A 19,998-nucleotide genomic window follows, 5' to 3' on the forward strand; every position below is an offset into this window, starting at 1 on the left:
CATGTTCACTACCCATTTGTTTTTCCAGGGACCAAGGAACTAGACGTTTGGCCTTAGAGACCTTTGCTCCTAAGGGAACAACCATATGAACCCCCTAGTAGGAGAACATGATCGCGGGGGGGGGGGGGGGTGGCGGGGAAGCGCGGAGAGAACAGCAGCAAAGTGTCCTAGTTGATTCGGAAACGTGGCGACTGGAGAGGCAGAGACTTGTAATGAGTATGGTGGCGACACGTGATGCCGGCGGAGACATCGCTCGGGCGGGGAGGTGGTGCGGGGTAAAAAGGGAGCAGGAGGGAGGGGGCGGAGGACATGGGCCTCGGGCAGTAGAGACGCAAGGCGGAGGAGCCGCTGCACCCGAATCTCCGCAGCACCGGAGAGGGAATGATGTGCACAGGCGGCCTCTGAGGCTGCGCCACTAGAGCAGCAGCTGCAGAGGCGGCGGCAGTCCTCCGGCGCCACCGCCGGGAGGGACCAGCGAGGAGCCACGGTGACCCAAGTTCCCGCCATGAGCAGCTGGCTGGCAGGATTCTGCAGCTCTGGGGACTCCCGTCTGGGCTAGCGCACCGCCCAGCGTCCCCGACGCACCTGACGCTGCCGTCGCCAATCCTGCTACCTCCACCGCCACCGCTGCGTCTCCGCCGCCACCTCTGCCACCGCCACTTCGTCTGCAGCAGTATCTCCAGCAGCATGTCGCGCAGGAAGATCTCATCTGAGTCCTTTAGCTCTCTGGGCTCTGACTATCTGGAGACCAGCCCCGAGGAGGAAGGGGAGTGCCCCCTGTCCAGGCTCTGCTGGAATGACAACAGGAGCCCGCCAGGGCCACCGGGATCCAGGTCGGCTGCCAAGACTGCCACCCCAGCTCCCGCTGACTCCGCCGCCGCCGCCGTGGCCGCTGCTGCTGCGGCCGCCGGGTCCAAGAGGGCGCAGCGACGCCGGAGGGTCAACCTGGACTCCCTAGGCGAAAGCATCAGCCTCCTGACAGCGCCCTCGGTGAGCTGGGGACAGAAGGGTCCGAGCTTCAGCAGAGGACAAAAATGGGCAAAGTTGGAGCAGGGCTATCTGGGGAACTCAGGGAGCTCCCAGCCGCTGGGGGGCGACCAGGCCTCATCCTGGTCGGCCTAGGGTTTCTAGTGGCCTCTAGGGAGACAGAACCCTCTGGGTTTAGGCAGAAGGGGAACATTGAGAAGGAAAGAGACCCTATTTTTTCCGAGGTCTGGCTAAAAAACGAAAGCCTTAAATTCAACTACACTGCTGTCATCTTTGCTGGCCTCAGGGCTCCTTCAGGCCACCTGTTCTGGTTTTGCTTTTTCTTTTCTTCCAAACTTTCCCAGGCTGTGTTCCTGCATATCCATTTCCCCTTTGCAGCATCCCAAAGGAGTCCCCGCCCCGCCTCTGGAAGCCCTTACTCTCTCATTTCCCACAATCTCTTGGTCCTAGTAGTGACCTTCTGTGGCATCTCTGAATTCCACAGGCTCTTCGCAGCCTCTCTTGCATGCCTTTCTCACATTTAGGAATGCTGTCAAAATCTTTCCTTTGCATCTTTTCACATTCAAACCTGTAATCCTATGTTTTTCACACACACACACACACACACACACACAGAGAGAGAGAGAGAGAGAGAGAGAGAGAGAGAGAGAGAGAGAGAGAGAGAGAGAGAGAGAGAGAGAGAGAGAGAGAGCCTTCCTGATGTCTTATTTGTTGGGCATTTATTGGCTCAGTTTTTTTGGGTAAACCTAGTGTCTTTTTTTTAAAGTCTCTTGCATCCTGACATCATCCTTTACTTTCCCGTCTTTACATTTTCCAGTGCTTCCTACCTTCCTCATATGAGAACCCGCACACATGTTTATTGAGCGAATAAATGCCTTCGTGCACTTAGGCAGCTTGTGCTGATTTGGGGCTTTATGTGGTTCTCAGTACACACCATCCTCCCCTTGGTTCCAGGCATTCTTCCATACCACTCTGTTCTAACCCCTCTTAAGGTATTTCAACTATCGCCCCTCCCTGAAATGCCAGACAGACCTTTGGTTTTATCCTTTACTGACTAGGTGAACTTGGGTTTGAAGGGGTCCACTCAATTGTAGAATCCAAAGGATATTAAATTGTCAAATTTCTACCCACCTTTGAGACTCACCTGGGTTTTGGAAAAAAGTACTTTAAGTGCTGCCCCCGTTTTTTTCTTTTCCTGCCTCTATCCCTCAGATTTAATTTTTTAAAGTTCCCTCAATGTATCTGAGCACTGATCTTGTTTGGAAACTCCTAGGTTTCCCTTTTGAAAACATTCTTAGACTCATTTTAGCAAGGGTCTGGGGAAAATTAAGATGCTGAGAGTCTAGGTGCTGGTACCATGCAATGCCAAAGACATCACTATGATACCTATATTGGAGAATAGTTGTTTCTTTTCACACTGAAACATGTTTTCAGTGTCCTTCCTTTCTTGTGTGTTAGTCTTAAACACATGTTTTCCGTGTCTTTTCTTTCTGGTTGTTACTCTGACACATGTTTTCTGTGTCCCTCCTTTCGAGTGTGTGTTACTCTTTGACACAAGTTTTCAGTCTCCTTCCTTTCTAGTATATTAGTCTTTAACACACGTTTTCAGTGTCCTTCCTTTATGCTACACAAGTCTTTATTACATGGTTTTAGTCTCCCTCTTTTCTGGTGTGTGTTACTCTTTCACACATCTTTCTGCAGATAATGTAGAAAGATATTTTAGAGCAGGTTGACTGTTCTTTTTCACTTGTCCTTGTAAATTATCCCAGAAAAGATAATCTCTGGAAATATTTGGCATTTCAAGTTGTTGAACACAATTGTTTAAGAGAATTCAGTAGCCGTGTATCTGTAGATTTGTGTTAATCCCCAATAAGCATTTATGCAACATACCAATTATTCAGTAGAACAGATTTGGGTTTAATGCAAAGATCTAACTAAAGATACTGATCTCTTGGGATAGTATTGTTCTTGTAATCCCAAATTTTTGTGTCTGACAACCAAAATTTACACATTTCTAAAAAGTATTGATAGTGACGTTGATAATGACAATTTAGCTTAGATTTTTCTCAACCATTCACTTGAAAATAAAGTGATAACCGAATTATCTATTATGAGAATGAGAGGTAGGAAATAATTTCTGATAGTTTCCTTTATAAGTTGGAGTTCAGTGGCAGATGTGAAAAGTGCAAGCCTAGGTAAGGGTTTTCAGAATAAGAAACTGAAAGTAATTATGCAGAAGTTCTATGGACTTTACGAGCTACAACTAACTTTTATTTTGAAAAGTGCCTGTCAGGTGGGTGCTCAGAGCCTACAGGTGAACAGGTGCAAACATGTACCCATAAAACGCTTCAGAGAAAAAAAGAAAAATCGTCAACGACTAGTCATATCATCAATTGACTTAGTGTCATAGACAAAACAGGTTCCATTTCAAGTCAGTGAGTTAGTACTGAGTGATCTCTCCTTTCATTTGCCAAACAAGCCTCTGCCCTAAAAAGTTTCACTATATTTATCCTTCTATACTTCCTAGATGTAGTTGAGGAGATGTCAGGCATGCTATCTGTTTTCTTGCTGCTTTTAATAACTACAGCTGCCTAGACTAACTATTTTGGGGGCCTTTGTAGTTGATTTTTAGGTGTTGCGAACTTTCCTGAACCCCGTCACCATCTATTTTAGGAGAATCTACGCTTGTTCTTTAGGTTCCTGCTTACACAATGGTCTGGTCATATGTTTCAATCAGTTAGGATTCAGTCTTCATTCAAAATGACTTCCAAGTAGAAAAAATGGAAATGAATTTTTACTAATACATTGCCACATACTAGGCTAGTTTGTGACTCATAGAATCAACAAGGTTGAGTTTTTGATATTTTAGTAGTTATTTTTAGGTGAATTGATGTTGGCTATAAAAGTCACATTATTGCACATATAATTCAGTAATATTGCACATAAAATACAGTAGTATTTCACAAATAATACAATAAAAGTAAATCGAGTTGATAGAATTGAAAGAAAACAAAACCCAGTACTCAAGCATCTTGATTCTTCATTGCTTTGAACAAGTAAGTACTTGTGTAATTCTGGGCACATTCTCAGATTTCTGAGACTTTACAGCTTACAGCTTTCCGCTGTAAAGTGTTGTGCTTACGTTTCTCTTAATTCAGAAATTCTAATGAGAGACATCATCAGGCATACAAAGGAACAGTTTGCATTTGAAAAATTTTGAGAAAGGTGTATCACTTTTTAAACTATATAATCATCAAATCATTATTCAAGTAACCAGTAATTGAGATTTTGCTGTGTAGCAAGTATTATACTGGTGATAGAGATGCTGAACAATCCCCAGTCTTCATGAACTTCCTTTTAGTCCTTAATTTTAGGAATGTGCATTGAGGAGAGCATAGGAACTGCCATTGCCCCTTTGACCTCTCAGTAACATTTTGTGTGGAATTTTTTCACTACAAGTCTCTGGAGTGTAGCCATAATAAGAAACATCATGCTTGATTGGAGGCATATCAATCACTTATTATTTATTTTGAAGTAATTGGATACTTGGAAACATATTGAGAAATTAGAACAGGACTTTTTTTAATTAAGGGTCAACTTAGTAACTCTAAATTTAATTTTATGACTATGACATCAGTTTAGGGGTTTTTCTCATCAGCCTGTCAGTGGAGAGATGCTGGCACACCCATTCAAAGTTGAGGGTTCTTTTGAGAGTTCTGCTCACTTTTGAACCACTGAGGCTGGGCTTTGAAGATCTCAGAAGCTGTAGATAGAACCACTGGAAGAAACATAACACAAATGGAACTATAACAAAGCAGGGGAGAAAAGCTTATGGCAAAAGGAAATTCATCCCAAGAAAGTGTGAAATGAAAAACCAAGGACCCAAGAATGGCAAAAAAAAAAAAAAAAAAAAAAAAAATACTGTCATTACTTGGGGAAAGGAAACTGTAGTAGTAAAAACCTAATAAAATCAAAGGAGACAGACAGAAATGTTTAGCTTCTTCTGATACTACCCAAAATTAATTCTCTGACACAAATTCTTCAAATCAACCTCAGTAGCTCTGAGTGTAACTAACAATGTAAATAATGAAAGATTTGTTTATGAAATAAGATATTTGGTAATTTATTTAAACTCCACACACAATTTAACTAAAAAGGCAAAAGAGGTAAGCAAATTGACTCAGAAAAAATTAACAAAACGTATTCATAATTAAATGTTTTCTTAGAGCGATTTGTTGCATGTTTGTACACACACACACACACACACACACACACACACACTTTGCATGCATATATATTTTTAAAAACCTTCCTCAATTCCAGAAGAGATTCCAGGATGTGATTCATAAATTCCAAACAAATTTGAACGCTTTCAAAAAAGTGAAAATATTCTTTCCTCCCCATTTTGTCAGTATCACTTATAACCATATTCTAAGATTCATAGATGGTTAATTTTCATTAAGATAAAAAGATAAGAAACACCAGCAAGATGTGGTAGCACATGCCTTTGAATCCAACATTTGGAAAGTAGAAACAGGCATATCTCTGTAAATTCTAGGCCATGCTGGTCTACAAATCCAGTTCCAGGACAGCTAGGAAATTACACAGAGAAATCCATCTTGAGAGAAAAAAGAAAAGAAAGAAATACTTTGTTTTGTTTATTTAGCCAACAAATTCTCCTGAAAAAATAAAATTTAGTTTCCTTTTTATTATCCTAGCTATGGATTATATGTGTACACAGGCCTATATAATTTAAATTTCCAACATTTCTACCAGCTAGTTACTGCTGTGTGTCAATTTAAAAAACACATTTATGAATATATGATAATAAGAAGACAATTTTGAGTGACACAATGTGAATAATTCACAGTAAGTTAATTAAAATTGTAAGTAAAAGTAACAGAAAAACTATATCATTTTGTCTGAGAATTTAAAAAATTCCTCATCTATTGCATTCAAACTAATCAGTATATGTGGTCAGAGGGTGAGGCTAGGAGATAATGTAATAAATATTAGCTTTAAAGTCTATAAATGGTTGCATGTCTAGTGAATATTTTTATTAACCCCCCAGTAAGAAAATATTTCCTCAACAAGATTTGTTTGAGATTTATTGTCAGGAAATTGGTCATCTAAGCTGGAGGGTATCAAATTAATGCATTAATGGGGAAACTTTTAACATGCATTTTCCTGTCTCGAGTCTTGTTTAAAAGTTCCAAAGAGAGACCTGGGAAATCTGAATGAGATTCAAGGTGACTGATAGAGATTAATTTATGGTCAAAGGTGGTTGTAGCCTGTACCCAAAAGACCACTGATTTAAGCTCAGTGGGATTTGCTCATTGACTTTTGTAAAGGTTGATCTTGGAGGTTGTTCCTTTGAGATAAACACATGCATGAGCATGAGCGTGTGTGCGCACACGCGCGCATACACACACATATATACAAACACACTCACGTATTATACACATACACACACACATATATAAAACACACATTCACATATAAGTATATGTATATATATGTGTATATATATATATATATATATATATATATATATATATATATATATATGTAGATATATCCCTGACAAATCTTGGCCTACAGAAACAAGGATAGAGGCTGTGAACAGGAACTACGGTCACCACATCCAATGTGTTGGTAGTGTTATATATAGAGGATTAAACATTTACCTTTTGTAGCTTTAATTCTGTGAACCCTTTCAACTTTTCCTTCGGATTTTTTGTTTCCTTTGTTTATGTTCAGGAGCCATTGGTATAACTGGTCCTGTTCATCAAATGAAAGAATACATATCCAAAATGGATGGGATTGTAGAAGAAATAGAAAGAATTATTGTGAGGGTCAATATGATATGACTAGGAGGCTTTTCAAAGTGAGGTTAATGCTTTTCTCAAATCATCCTTGTACTGATTTATTTTAGAGGATGATTTGTTCCAGAAAGGAAACAACAGGAGGTTCAGATACTAGTTGTATAGGGGCTACTCCTTAAACTCTTCCACAATTTCACAAAAAATAGAATCTGTTCTATTATCTACAATTTTAGAAAACTAATTCATCATTGAGTGAGCAGGTGACTAGGGTTTAATTTTTAATAAATGAATGGCAATTCAATATTGATTTGCATTTGGAAAAACTCTGGAATTGATGTATCATGAGAGAAGCTAGTGTGTGTGGAAGTGTAATGTGACCTTAGCTGCATGACTTTGGAATCACTTGACTTCTTTTACATCAACTACACTGTGCTTCTATTCTGTATGGCAACAATAAACATGTTTTCATCCTTTATTGCCTTGTACCTATGCATCTTTCATTTAGGAATCCACAACAACATTGGCAGGGGTGATTTTTCTGTTTGTTCATGCACACTGGTATACATTTTCACTGCACTGTTTTGTCTTTGCAGAAATTTCCATTCACATCTCTATTAAGGACAAATTGTACTGTATTGTGATCTGGGTTTGCCCTGGCTTGCTCCTTAATAAATGAAATCATGTTTAATTTATATATGCCTAAACCTAGCACTAGTGTAAATTGTAAAGACAGGAAATGAATATTTGTTAGAGGAATAAATACAATGAACCAACTGGTACCCCTTCATAGTTAACAATGTTTTTGTGCTACCATCCTTTAAGTTTTATATGTATTGATTTATTGCAGAAACAGTAAGAGTACAATTTCAATATTATTTTCTCAAAAAATTTAAGAATTTCAAAATAATCTTTCCTCTTGTGTGTTTTTTGGATCTTATGAGAAATCTGTACATTTTGTGGAAGTTGCCTCTAAATTTGCTTCAAATACCCATAGACACAGCAAGTCTATAGGGAGCATATACTTGTCACCTATGATGGTTTATATTATCTCTTAAAGATATGTGTAACACTAAGTTTAGGCATAAAATATCAACATGTGGTTTTATTTATTCTTTTTTTCAGAATTGGGAATCAAATATTACTAAGCATGTATTTAACAAACCTCTGATGGTCAACACATTTATAGATCTATCTTGTAATCACTAATGACTATGCCTTGTAGGGATAGAGTCTTTGGTGAAAATTATATAGTTAGAAATTGTGAGTTAAGAGAGGAGAAAGGAAAAAAAACAACTAAAAGATAGTATTGTTCTTGTGTATTTTTTGAAGGGCTACATTAAGATCTGGATAACAAAGTTTTAGCCCAAATTAAGGGGAAAGGTTTGGCTCTTAGAATTACCAAGCAGTGTTGGTGTTCACTGTATATTAAAGAGTGATGTGTCAGACTGAGGTTGAAACATTTGAGCAAAAATGATAGATTGTAATAATCTTTTTGGTTTTTCAGGACAGGGTTTTTTTTTTTTTTTTTTTGTAATTTTGGGCCTGTCCTGGAACAAGCTCTTGTAGACCAGGCTGGCCTCGAATTCACACAGATCCACCTGCCTCTTCCTCCTGAGCATTGGTGTTAAAGGCATACACCACCACGGCCAGGGTGGAATAATTTAAAGCCATTTTTAGTCATTCTTTGCGGATGTAAATATAATACCACAATTATATTTAAATACTTAGGTTTTTATTCGCTCATTACCCAGTCTTAGAGTTGCCGATTGATCCCTTCTACACATCAAAACTGGATAACCTGGCAAGGCAAGAAATTTGAAACTAATTGATTACACTGATATTTATTTTATAGTTAGAGAAAAATTCTTGAAAACTTTAAGGAAACTTAGGTACTTTGTTCAATGTGTCACTTATAAATTATAGTTGTTATCACATAAGGTTCCTTGTTTTTAACTCCATTCTTGACTAACAGATGACTGTCAATAACTTTCTGGCTTCTTATAGAAATGTAGGATGGGAAGGAAAAGAAGGGGAGGCTTGGATATGGGTGTTTTGAATTTGAATTTGAATAATGTGAATAGCTGAAGCCTGTGAGGTCTTTTTTTTTTTTTTTTTTGATTGAACCTTACAGTCTGCCCTTTAATTTTTCATGAGATACTTGTATCAGCAGTCTTTTATATTCTTTCTTTTATTAAAAATTTCCATCTCCTCCCTTCCTCCTCCCCCTTCCCTCCCCTCCCCTCCACCCATACCCCCACTCCCTCCCTCTCCAGGCCAAGGAGCCATCAGGGTTCCCTACTCTATGTTAAGTCCAAGGTCCTCCCAACTCCCCCCAGGTCCAGGAAGGTGATCAACCAAGCTGACAAGGCCCACACAGAGCCCGTCCACGCCGTAGAATCCAGGCCCATCGCCATTGTCCTTGACTTCTCAATCAGCCTCCACCGTCGGCCACATTCAGAGAGTCCAGTTTGGTCTCATGTTCCATCAGTCCCATTCCAACTGGAGTTGGTGATCTCCCGTTAGTTCTGTCCCACCATCTCCATGGGTGAACGCACCCCTCAGGGTCCTGACTTTCTTTCTCATGTTCTCCCTCCTTCTGCTCCTCATCAGGACCTTGGGAGCTCAGTCCGGTGCTCCAATGTGGGGCTCAGTCATTTTCTTCATCTATCGCCAGGTGGAGGTTCTATGGTGATATACAAGAAATTCATCAGTATGGCTATAGGATCTGGCCTTTTCCGGCTCCCTCTCCTCAGCTGCCCAAGGAACTAGCTGAGGGCATCTCCCTGGAAACCCGGGAACCCCTCTAGGGTCATGTCTCTTGACAACCCTCAGATGGCTCCCTTAATTAAGATATATCCTTCCCTGCTCCCATATCCACTGAAAGGGTGGATATGGGAGCAGCCTGTGAGATCTTTAAGGGCTTGGAATGGCTTTGGAAGTTACAGCTAGTATCTTGAAAATCTACAAGTTCTGGTAATGAAAAAGATAAAAATAATAATAGAGAACTGAAAAACAATGAACCGTAGCAAAAAAGACTACAAAAGAAACTGACAGAATTTTTAGGGTTTTTTTTTTTTTTTTTTTTTTTTTTTTTGTGAGATGGAGTTAAACCTCTTAGACCAAATCAGTTCATTAAACAATTAGAAACTCACATTTGAAGGTGATAGCAAAGCTCCCAAATGAATGAGAACTGAGAAAGGAAACGGTTGCTCTAACAACATTTTCAACTCCTTTCCCAAGAATAAGTGTACTTTTTCTTTGTCCCAAGGAAATATAATATGGCCTAACAGGAGTTTAATACATTCTTTCTGCTCCCTCTTCTGAGACGAACTCTAAAATCTGGGAGGCTTAATACACCAAAACAGTGTTTTCTGAACAACATGATAATACTGTTGTACACATGAAATTATGGGTTAGGGGACTGCATGCACAAAAGCTGCAAAAGACCAATATGGATGAGGAAGGAGTCACAAAGTTCTTTCCCTAGCTGAGAAGTTATTGGTAACTGTTAGTTGCTGGAAGAGGGAGAGTCAATTGTCCTTGGCAATGGTGATTCTGAGAGGCTGAACATGCTCCAGCAGATGGCCCTACACCCGCTAAGTGTAGATTTTTAGATTTGTTGGTTTGTTTATGTTAAGCATGTGTTTGCCTGCATGCATCGCCCATGGCATGCGGTGCTCACAGAGGGCAGAGAATGAGTTGGATCCCCTGAATCTGGAGTGACAGATAGTTGTAAATTACTACAAGTATACTGGGAATTGAATTTGGGTCCTCTGAAAAAGTAGCCAGTATTTTGAACTATTGAGCCATCTTTTCAGCCCCACATAAAGTGGATTAAAAGCAAAAACAGCAGCAATGCATGGAATTGGGAGGAAACAGTGGTGAGGCGCATAGGATAAAAATCTCGGGAAAATCTAGGAGCTAGATTTGTTCAAAATATGATATCCATGTATAAATCTCTCAAGCGACGAAAAAGAGTGGAATGCGGTATCTGTCACTAGATTATCCGTTTGCTTTCACCAAGTTTATTTCGTGACAACTCCGTTACTAGGCAGGAAATTTATACATCTATAAATATTACAATCAAAGTGTTCATGTTATTTGTAGCCCTTTTGATATTTTAATGACGCCAATCAAGGCAGAAGTAGTGCTGTTTATCTTCCGGCATTTCCACTCACGTGGTAAAGTGCGCTTTTCTTTTCTTAACGTCGACTGCTTTCACAACTTCTGGTTTATTCCTTCACTAATTTTTGTTGTTGCCGATGTTGTCTTTGAGATGGAGTCTTACTATGTAGCTCTAGTTGTCCTGGAACTCCCGAGATACACATGGCTGGTCTCAAACTCAGAGAGATCCACCCGCCTCTACGTTCCAAGTGCTGTGATGAAAGGCGTACACCAACATGCCCAGCCTTTTATTAGTAGTTTTTGGTGTGAATTTTTCTCTTATTTTTCTAGTTTATGTATCGGGCACCATGTGGAAGAAACTTTTTTAAGGTCTGTTCTTATTATATAAGTCTTTTAGCTTTAAAAGTACACTGAAAATACAGCTTAGTGGTAGACTACCTGCCTAACATACATGCAGTTCTCAAGCATTACACAAAGCAAAATAATTACACACCTACACCCCCCACACCACCACATCATTCTACTCTTATTCCCTTAAAATTTGATATGGTTTTGCCCACTGTTAGAACTTTTTTGATGATATTTTGGTACAGTGAGAAGGTCACTAATGAAGAAATCTTGATGTATTTTAGGAAACAAAGAACTACAACTTTATGCTGTTGGTTAATTGAATAATTTTTATATCACTTGAAAGTGATATGAAAGATAACATAAGGCTAAATAGGATATACACAATTAAGTTTAGTATTTTGGCTCTCATCTGTTCTTTTCCTGTATTAATTTGCTGAACTTCGTCAAGTAAGAATTTTTGTATATTTTATATGCTGCCACATTCTGTATATGATATATACTGTAGTTAACCAATGCATATTTTTAAACTGATAAGTATAGAAAGAATAATGTGTTAATAAACATATTTATTTATTTATTTATTTATTTATTTTTTTCTCATGGTTTATTTTTTTTATATTTAAAAATTTCCATCTCCTTCCCTCCTCCTCCCCCCTCCCTCCCCTCCTTCTCCCCCTTCTCTCCCCTCCTTCTCCCCCTTCCCTCCCCTCCCCTCCACCCATACCTCCCCTCCCTCCCTCTCAAGGCCAAGGAGCCATCAGGGTTCCCCACTCTATGCTAAGACCAAGGTCCTCCCAACTCCCCCCAGGTCCAGGAAGGTGATCGACCAAGCTGAGAAGGCTCCCACAGAGCCCATCCATGAAGAACAATCAGAGCCCAGAGCCATTGTCCTTTGCTTCTCAGTCAGCCCCCGCTGTTGGCCACACTCAGAGAGACGGGTTTGGTCGCATGATCCATCAGTCCCATTCCAACTGGAGTTGGTGATCTCCCATTAGTTCTGTCCCACCGTCTCCATGAGTGAACGCACCCCTCTCGTTCCTGACTTTCTCCCTCATGTTCTCGCTCCTTCTGCTCCTCATCGGGACCTTGGGAGCTCAGTCCAGTGCTCCAATGTGGGGCTCAGTCATCTTCCCCATCTGTCGCCAGCTGGAGGTTCCCTCACGGTCCTGACTTTCTTTCTCATGTTCTCTCTCCTTCTGCTCCTCATCAGGACCTTGGGAGCTCAGTCCGGTGCTCCAAGGTGGGGCTCTGTCATTTTCTTCATCTATCGTCAGGTGGAGGTTCTTCTTATTATCTTCTCAAGGATCCCAAACTTATAGGCTCGATGTCCTTTAATCATGGCTAGAAACCGAGTATGAGTGAGTACATCCCATGTTCATCTTTATGGGTCTGGGTTACCTCACTCAGAATAGTGTTTTCTATTTCCATCCATTTGCCTGCAAAATTCAAGATGTCATTGTTTTTTACCGCTGAGTAGTATTCTAGCATGTATATATTCCACAGTTTCTTCATCCATTCTTCCACTGAAGGGCATCTAGGCTGTCTCCAGGATCTGGCTATTACAAATAATGCTGCTATGAACATAGATGAGCATATGCTTTTGTTGTATGATTGGGCATCTCTTGGGTAGATTCCCAATAGTGGAATTGCTGGGTCCTGGGGTAGGTTGATCCCGAATTTCCTGAGAAACCGCCACACTGCTTTCCAAAGTGGTTGCACAAGTTTGCATTCCCACCAGCAATGGATGAGTGTGCCCCTTAACCCACAACCTCTCCAGCAAAGGTTATTATTGGTGTTTTGGATTTTAGCCAATCTGACAGGTGTAAGATGATATCTCAAAGTTGTTTTGATTTGCATTTGCCCGATAGCTAGGGAGGTTGAGCATGACCTTAAGTGTCTTTTGGCCATTCGAACTTCTTCTGTTGAGAATTCTCTGTTCAGTTCAGCGCCCCATTTTTTAATTGGGTTAATTGGCATTTTACCGTCTAGTCTCTTGAGTTCCTTATATATTTTGGAGATCAGACCTTTGTCAGTTGCAGGGTTGGTGAAGATCTTTTCCCAGTCAGTAGGCTGCCTTTGTGTCTTAGTGACAATGTCCTTTGCTTTACAGAAGCTGCTCAACTTCAGGAGGTCCCATTTATTCAATGTTGCCCTTAAAGTCTGTGCAGCTGGGGTTATGCATAGGAAACGGTTCCCTGTGCCCATTTGTTGTAGAGTACTTCCCACTTTCTCCTCTATCAAGCTCAATGTGTTCAAATTAATATTGAGGTCTTTAATCCATTTGGACTTGAGTTTTGTGCATGGTGATAGATATGGATCTACTTTCATTCTTCTACAGGTTGATATCCAGTTATGCCAGCACCATTTGTTGAAGATGCCCTCTTTCTTCCATTGTGTACTTTTGGCTCCTTTATCAAAAATCAGGTGTTCATAGGTTTGTGGTTTAAGATCTGGGTCTTCTATACGATTCCATTGGTCAACTTCTCTGTTCTTATGCCAATACCAAGCCGTTTTCAATACTGTAGCTCTGTAATAGAGTTTGAAGTCAGGGATGGTAATGCCTCCAAGAAGTACCTTTACTGTATAAGATTTTTTTGGCTATCCTGGGTTTCTTGTTTTTCCATATAAAGTTGATTATTGTCCTCTCAATCTCTGTGAAGAATTTTAATGGGACCTTGATTGGGATTGCATTGAATCTATAGATTGCTTTTGGTAGAATTGCCATTTTTACTATGTTGATCCTCCCAATCCACGAGCAGGGGAGATCCTTCCATTTTCTGGTATCCTCTTCAATTTCTTTCTTCAAAGACTTAAAGTTCTTGTCAAATAAATCCTTCACTTCCTTGGTTAGCGATACTCCCAGATATCTTATGCTATTTGTGGCTATTGTGAAAGGTGATACTTCTCTGATTTCCCTCTCTGCTTCCTTATCCTTTGTGTATAGGAGGGCGACTGATTTTTTGAAGTTGATCTTGTATCCTGCCACGTTACTGAAGGAGTTTATCAGCTGTAGGAGTTCTTTGGTGGAGTTTTTGGGGTCACTTATGTATACTATCATATCATCTGCAAATAATGAAAGTTTAACTTCTTCCTTTCCAAATTGAATCCCCTTGATGCCCTTATGCTGTCTTATTGCTATTGCTAGAACTTCAAGCACTGTATTGAAGAGATAAGGAGAGAGTGGACAGCCTTGTCGTGTTCCTGAATTTAGTGGGATAGCCTTGAGTTTCTCTCCGTTTAATTTGATGTTAGCTGTCGGCTTGCTATAAATAGCTTTTATTATATTTAGGAATGACCCTTGTATCCCTAATCTCTCCAAGACCTTTATCATAAAAGGGTGCTGAATTTTGTCAAATGCTTTTTCAGCATCTAATGAGATGACCATATGGTTTTTTTCCTTCAGTTTGTTTATATGATGGATTACATTAATAGATTTTCGTATGTTGAACCAGCCCTGCATCTCTGGGATGAAGCCTACTTGATCGTAATGGATAATTTTTCTAATGTGTTCTTGGATTCGGTTTGCCAGTATTTTATTGAGAATTTTTGCATCGATGTTCATGAGTGAGATTGGCCTGTAATTCTCTTTCTTGGTTGAGTCTTTGTGTAGTTTAGGTATGAGGGTAACTGTAGCTTCATAGAAGGAATTTGGCAGTGACTCTTGTGTTTCTATATTATGAAATACCTTAAGGAGTATAGGTATTAGGTCTTCTTGGAAGTTCTGGTAGAATTCCGCATTGAAACCATCTGGTCCTGGGCTCTTTTTGGTAGGGAGGTTTCTGATAACAGTTTCTAATTCTTCGCGACTAACAGGACGATTTAGAGCATTTACCTGGTCCTGGTTTAACTTTGGTATATGGTATTTATCTAAAAAACTGTCCATTTCTTTTACATTTTCCAATTTTGTGGCATACAGGCTTTTGTAGTAAGATCTAATGATTTTCTGAATTTCCTCTGTGTCTGTGGTTATGTCCCCCTTTTCATTTCTGATCTTGTTAATTTGCGTGTTCTCCCTCTGCCGTTTGATTAGTTTGGCTAAGGGTTTGTCAATCTTGTTGATTTTCTCCAAGAACCAGCTTCTTGTTTCATTGATTCTTTGGATTGTTTTCTGTGTTTCTATTTTGTTGATTTCTGCCCTCAGTTTGATTATTTCCAGTCTTCTACTTCTCCTAGGTGAGTCTGCTTTTTTTTTTTTCCAGAGCTTTCAGGTGTGCTGTTAAGTCACCAATGAGTGCTTTCTCCGTTTTCTTTAAGTGGGCACTTAGTGCTATGAACTTTCCTTTTAGCACTGCTTTCATTGTGTCTCATAGGTTTGAGTATGTTGTGTCTTTGTTTTCATTAAATTCAAGAAAGACTTTAATTTCTTTCTTTATTTCTTCCTTGACCCAGGTGTGGGTCAGTAGTTGACTGTTCAGTTTCCATGAGTTTGTGGGCCTTTTGGGGGTAGCATTGTTGTTGAATTCTAATTTTAATCCATGGTGATCCGATAAGACACAGGTGGTTACTAATATTTTTTTGTAACTGTGGAAGTTTGCTTTGTTACCAAGTATATGGTCAATTTTCGAAAAGGTTCCATGAGCCGCAGAGAAGAAGGTATATTCTTTCCTATTTGGGTGGAATGTTCTATAGATGTCTGTTAAGTCCATTTGGTTCATTACCTCCATTAAGTCTTTCAATTCTCTGTTAGGTTTCTGTCTGATTGACCTGTCCATTGGTGAGAGAGGAGCGTTGAAGTCTCCAACTATTAGTGTGTGTGGTTTGATGGCTGCCTTGAGTTCTAGAAGTGTTTCTTTTACATAAGTGGGAGCTTTTATATTAGGGGCATAGATATTCAGGATTGAGACTTCATTCTGAAGAATTTTTCCTGTTATGAGTATAAAGTGTCCCTTTCCATCTCTTCTGATTGATTTTAGTTTGAAGTCAACTTTGTTGGAAATTAGTATGGCCACACCCGCTTGTTTCTTAGGGCCATTTGCTTGATAAACCTTTTCCCAACCCTTTACTCTGAGTAGGTGTCTGTCTTTGTGGTTGAGGTGTGTTTCTTGTAAACAGCAAAATGTTGGATTCTGTTTTCGTATCCAGTCTCTTAGCCTGTGCCTTTTTATAGGTGAATTGAGTCCATTGATATTAAGTGATATTAATGACCAGTGGTTGTTAACTTCAGTCATTTTTAGTAGTAGAGTTTGTGTGTTTCCCTTCTTCTAGTTGTGCTGGTGAAGGGTCGCTAGATGCCTGAGTTATTGTCGGTGTTGTTGGACTCCTTGGTTTGTGATTTTCCTTCTATTACTTTCTGCAAGGCTGGATTTGTGGCTGCGTATTGTTTAAATCTGTTTTTGTCCTGGAATATCTTGTTTTCTCCATCAATGGTGAATCCAAGCTTTGCTGGGTATAATAGTCTAGGCTTGCATCCATGTTCCCTAAGTGTCTGTAGCACATCTATCCAAGCTCTTCTGGCTTTCATGGTTTCCATTGAGAAATCAGGTGTAATTCTGATAGGTTTCCCTTTATATGTTACTTGACCTTTTTCCTTTGCAGCTCTTAATATCTGTTCTTTATTCTGTATGTTTTGTGTTTTGATTATTATATGGCGTGGGGATGCTTTCTTTTGATCCAGTCTATTTGGTGTTCTGTAGGCTTCTTGTACCTTCATAGGAACATCCTTCTTTAGGTTGGGGAAGTTTTCTTCTATAATTTTGTTGAATATGTTTTCTGGGCCTTTGAGTTGTAATTCTTCTCCTTCTTCTACCCCAATTATTCTTAGGTTTGGTCTTTTCATGGTGTCCCAGATTTCCTGAATGTTTTGTGTTAAGAATTTGTTAGATTTGTTTAGCTCTTTAATCTGTGAGTTTATTTCCTCTATAGTATCTTCAGAGTCCGAGATTCTTTCTTCCATCTCTTGTATTCGGTTGGAAATACTTGTCTCTGAAGTTTCTGTTCGTTTACTCAGAGTTTCCATTTCCAGTCGTCCCTCAGATTGTGTTTTCTTCAATACCTCCATTTCATTTATCAGGTCTTGTACTGTTTCCCTTACCTGTTTGATTGCTTTTTCTTGTTTTTCTTGTTTTTCTTGGGTATCTTTGAGAGATTTATTTATTTCGTCTACCTTTTTGTTTGTCATCTCCATTTCTTTATGGCAGTTTTTTACCTCCTGTTTAAGGTCCTCTATTATTTTCATAAAGTACTGTTTAAGGTCGGTTTCTTCTATATCTTCTGGGGTAGGGTGTTCAATTCTTGTTGTTTCGGGATGTCTGGCTTGTGGTGATGTCATGTTGCCTTTCATGTTGTTGGAGGAGCTCCTGCATTGGCGCCTGCCCATCTCTTCCTTCAAAAGGAGCGCAGAGGTGTTTGGTGTCCCCAAAGAATGATGGGTCCTCCTGTAGACCCAAAGAACGATGGATCCTCCTGCAGACTGTCAGGTCCCCTTGCAGGCCAAGCAGCTCTCAGACAAAGGCCTACCTTGCTCCGGGCAGTCAAATGAAGGAGGGGACCTCCCACCGGCCTGGGTGCACTCAATTCCGGGTCCCCAGAGCCCAAACAGGCTGAGCTGTGGGGTTTTGTGGCCCCAAAGACGGGAGGATGAGGCAGGGGGAGGGGGGAGGATTCTGGGTGCAAGCTGGGAAGGGACAGGGAGAGAGAGGCAGTATCCGGGGAGAATAACCCCTGCAGGAAGAGCAGGAAGTGTGCTGGTGGCAGGGGGAGTTGTGGAGAGTCGGTGGTCCCTCTCCGGGCAGCTGCCGAGGTTCGGGCACTCACTCCTCACTCACCCCAAAGAATGATGGATCCTCCTGCAGACTGTGAGGTCCCCTTGCAGGCCAAGCAGCTCTCAGACAAAGGCCTACCTTGCCCCAGGCAGTCAAATGAAGGAGGGGACCTCCCACCGGCCTGGGTGCACTCAATTCCGGGTCCCCAGAGCCCAAACAGGCTGAGCTGTGGGATTTTGTGGCCCCAAAGACGGGAGGATGAGGAAGGGGGAGGGGGGGAGGGTTCTGGGTGCAAGCTGGGAAGGGACAGGGAGAGAGAGGCAGTATCCGGGGAGAATAACCCCTGCAGGAAGAGCAGGAAGTGTGCTGGTGGCAGGGGAAGTTGTGGAGAGTCGGTGGTCCCTCTCTGGGCAGCTGCCGCGGTTCGGGCACTCACTCCTCACTCACCCCAAAGAACGATGGATCCTCCTGCAGACTGTCAGGTCCCCTTGCAGGCCAAGCAGCTCTCAGACAAAGGCCTACCTTGCTCCGGGCAGTCAAATGAAGGAGGGGACCTCCCACCGGCCTGGGTGCACTCAGTTCCAGGTCCCCAGAGCCCAAACAGGCTGAGCTGTGGGATTTTGTGGCCCCAAAGACGGGAGGATGAGGCAGGGGGAGGGGGGAGGATTCTGGGTGCAAGCTGGGAAGGGACAGGAAGAGAGAGGCAGTATCCGGGGAGAATAACCCCTGCAGGAAGAGCAGGAAGTGTGCTGGTGGCAGGGGGAGTTGTGGAGAGTCGGTGGTCCCTCTCCGGGCAGCTGCCGAGGTTCGGGCACTCACTCCTCACTCACCCCAAAGAATGATGGATCCTTCTGCAGACTGTGAGGTCCCCTTGCAGGCCAAGCAGCTCTCAGACAAAGGCCTACCTTGCTCCGGGCAGTCAAATGAAGGAGGGGACCTCCCATCGGCCTGGGTGCACTCAATTCCAGGTCCCCAGAGCCCAAACAGGCTGAGCTGTGGGATTTTGTGGCCCCAAAGACGGGAGGATGAGGAAGGGGGAGGGGGGGAGGATTCTGGGTGCAAGCTGGGAAGGGACAGCTAAACATATTTATTAAATGCCCACTGTGTATACTTTACTATTTTGAGCCATACTACAAGATGGACATAAAAATGGTTTTAATCATTTGCAGAATTTTAAAGTAGAATTTTATTAAATGCTCAGATAATCTGATACACCAGTCAACTTAAATTATACACTGGTAGAAAAGAATTATATGTATATATATATATATATATATATATATATATCCATCCATGTATATATGGATGCACAAATTTAATATTGTATCATTAAACAATTAAACAGATATTTATTATTGATCTCTCCTGGACCAAAAATTTGAAATGTCTCAATAACTAATGATAAGAAATATAATTTCCCCTTTATATTTTCTTTTGACTTTTGTCTTACACATTCCTGGACTGAAATTCAGAAGCATTTATGCTGCTTTCTTTCCCTTTTTTACAATGTTTTGCCAAAGGTTAGCAAGAAATTTTGAAAGAGAAACCCACATGATCCCAACAATTTGAAGGAGCAGCTATTGCTACACTGACAATAAACCTGTCACTTTCTTCAGTAGGACCTGTAGACTGGAACAAATAAATTATCTCATATATATGCCTGTTGATTAGATTGTCTCAGATAGCTTCTTTTCAATTTCATGTTTTTTCCCTTGTGATATTTATTTGTTTATTTATGAGTGGTTTTATTTTTTGATTGATTTTTTAAAACAAAATATCTGGTGATTTTTCTTACAGAGGTTATTTTTTTTTAAGAAAACAAAGGACAGATTCCTTTAAATTGCAATTTTTTCATTTATTTACATATAAATCCTTGCTTTACTTTAATAGTGTTTTTGAAAACTTGTCACTACCTATGTATCTATGAACTATTGATTATATAGGTCAGAAAAATGATTCTGTTATTTGATACTGAGTAGAATAATTCCATTTAATTGGAATTTGCAATA

At 40.7% G+C, this 19,998-nt stretch overlaps 1 protein-coding gene across 1 annotated transcript in view; it reads left to right on the plus strand.

Annotated features, from left to right (window-relative positions):
- The first annotated feature begins 687 nt into the window (after positions 1–687).
- Positions 688–19,998, plus strand: part of Gucy1a2 (guanylate cyclase 1 soluble subunit alpha 2) — a 346,389-nt gene continuing 327,078 nt past the window's right edge. The window contains exon 1 of the mRNA XM_038323659.1: positions 688–990. Coding sequence (XP_038179587.1) covers positions 688–990 — 303 coding nt within the window. The remainder of the gene's footprint in view (positions 991–19,998) is intronic.

The sequence above is a fragment of the Arvicola amphibius genome, chromosome 3 (genome assembly GCF_903992535.2).
Source record: "Arvicola amphibius chromosome 3, mArvAmp1.2, whole genome shotgun sequence".
Classification (NCBI taxonomy): Eukaryota; Metazoa; Chordata; class Mammalia; order Rodentia; family Cricetidae; genus Arvicola; species Arvicola amphibius.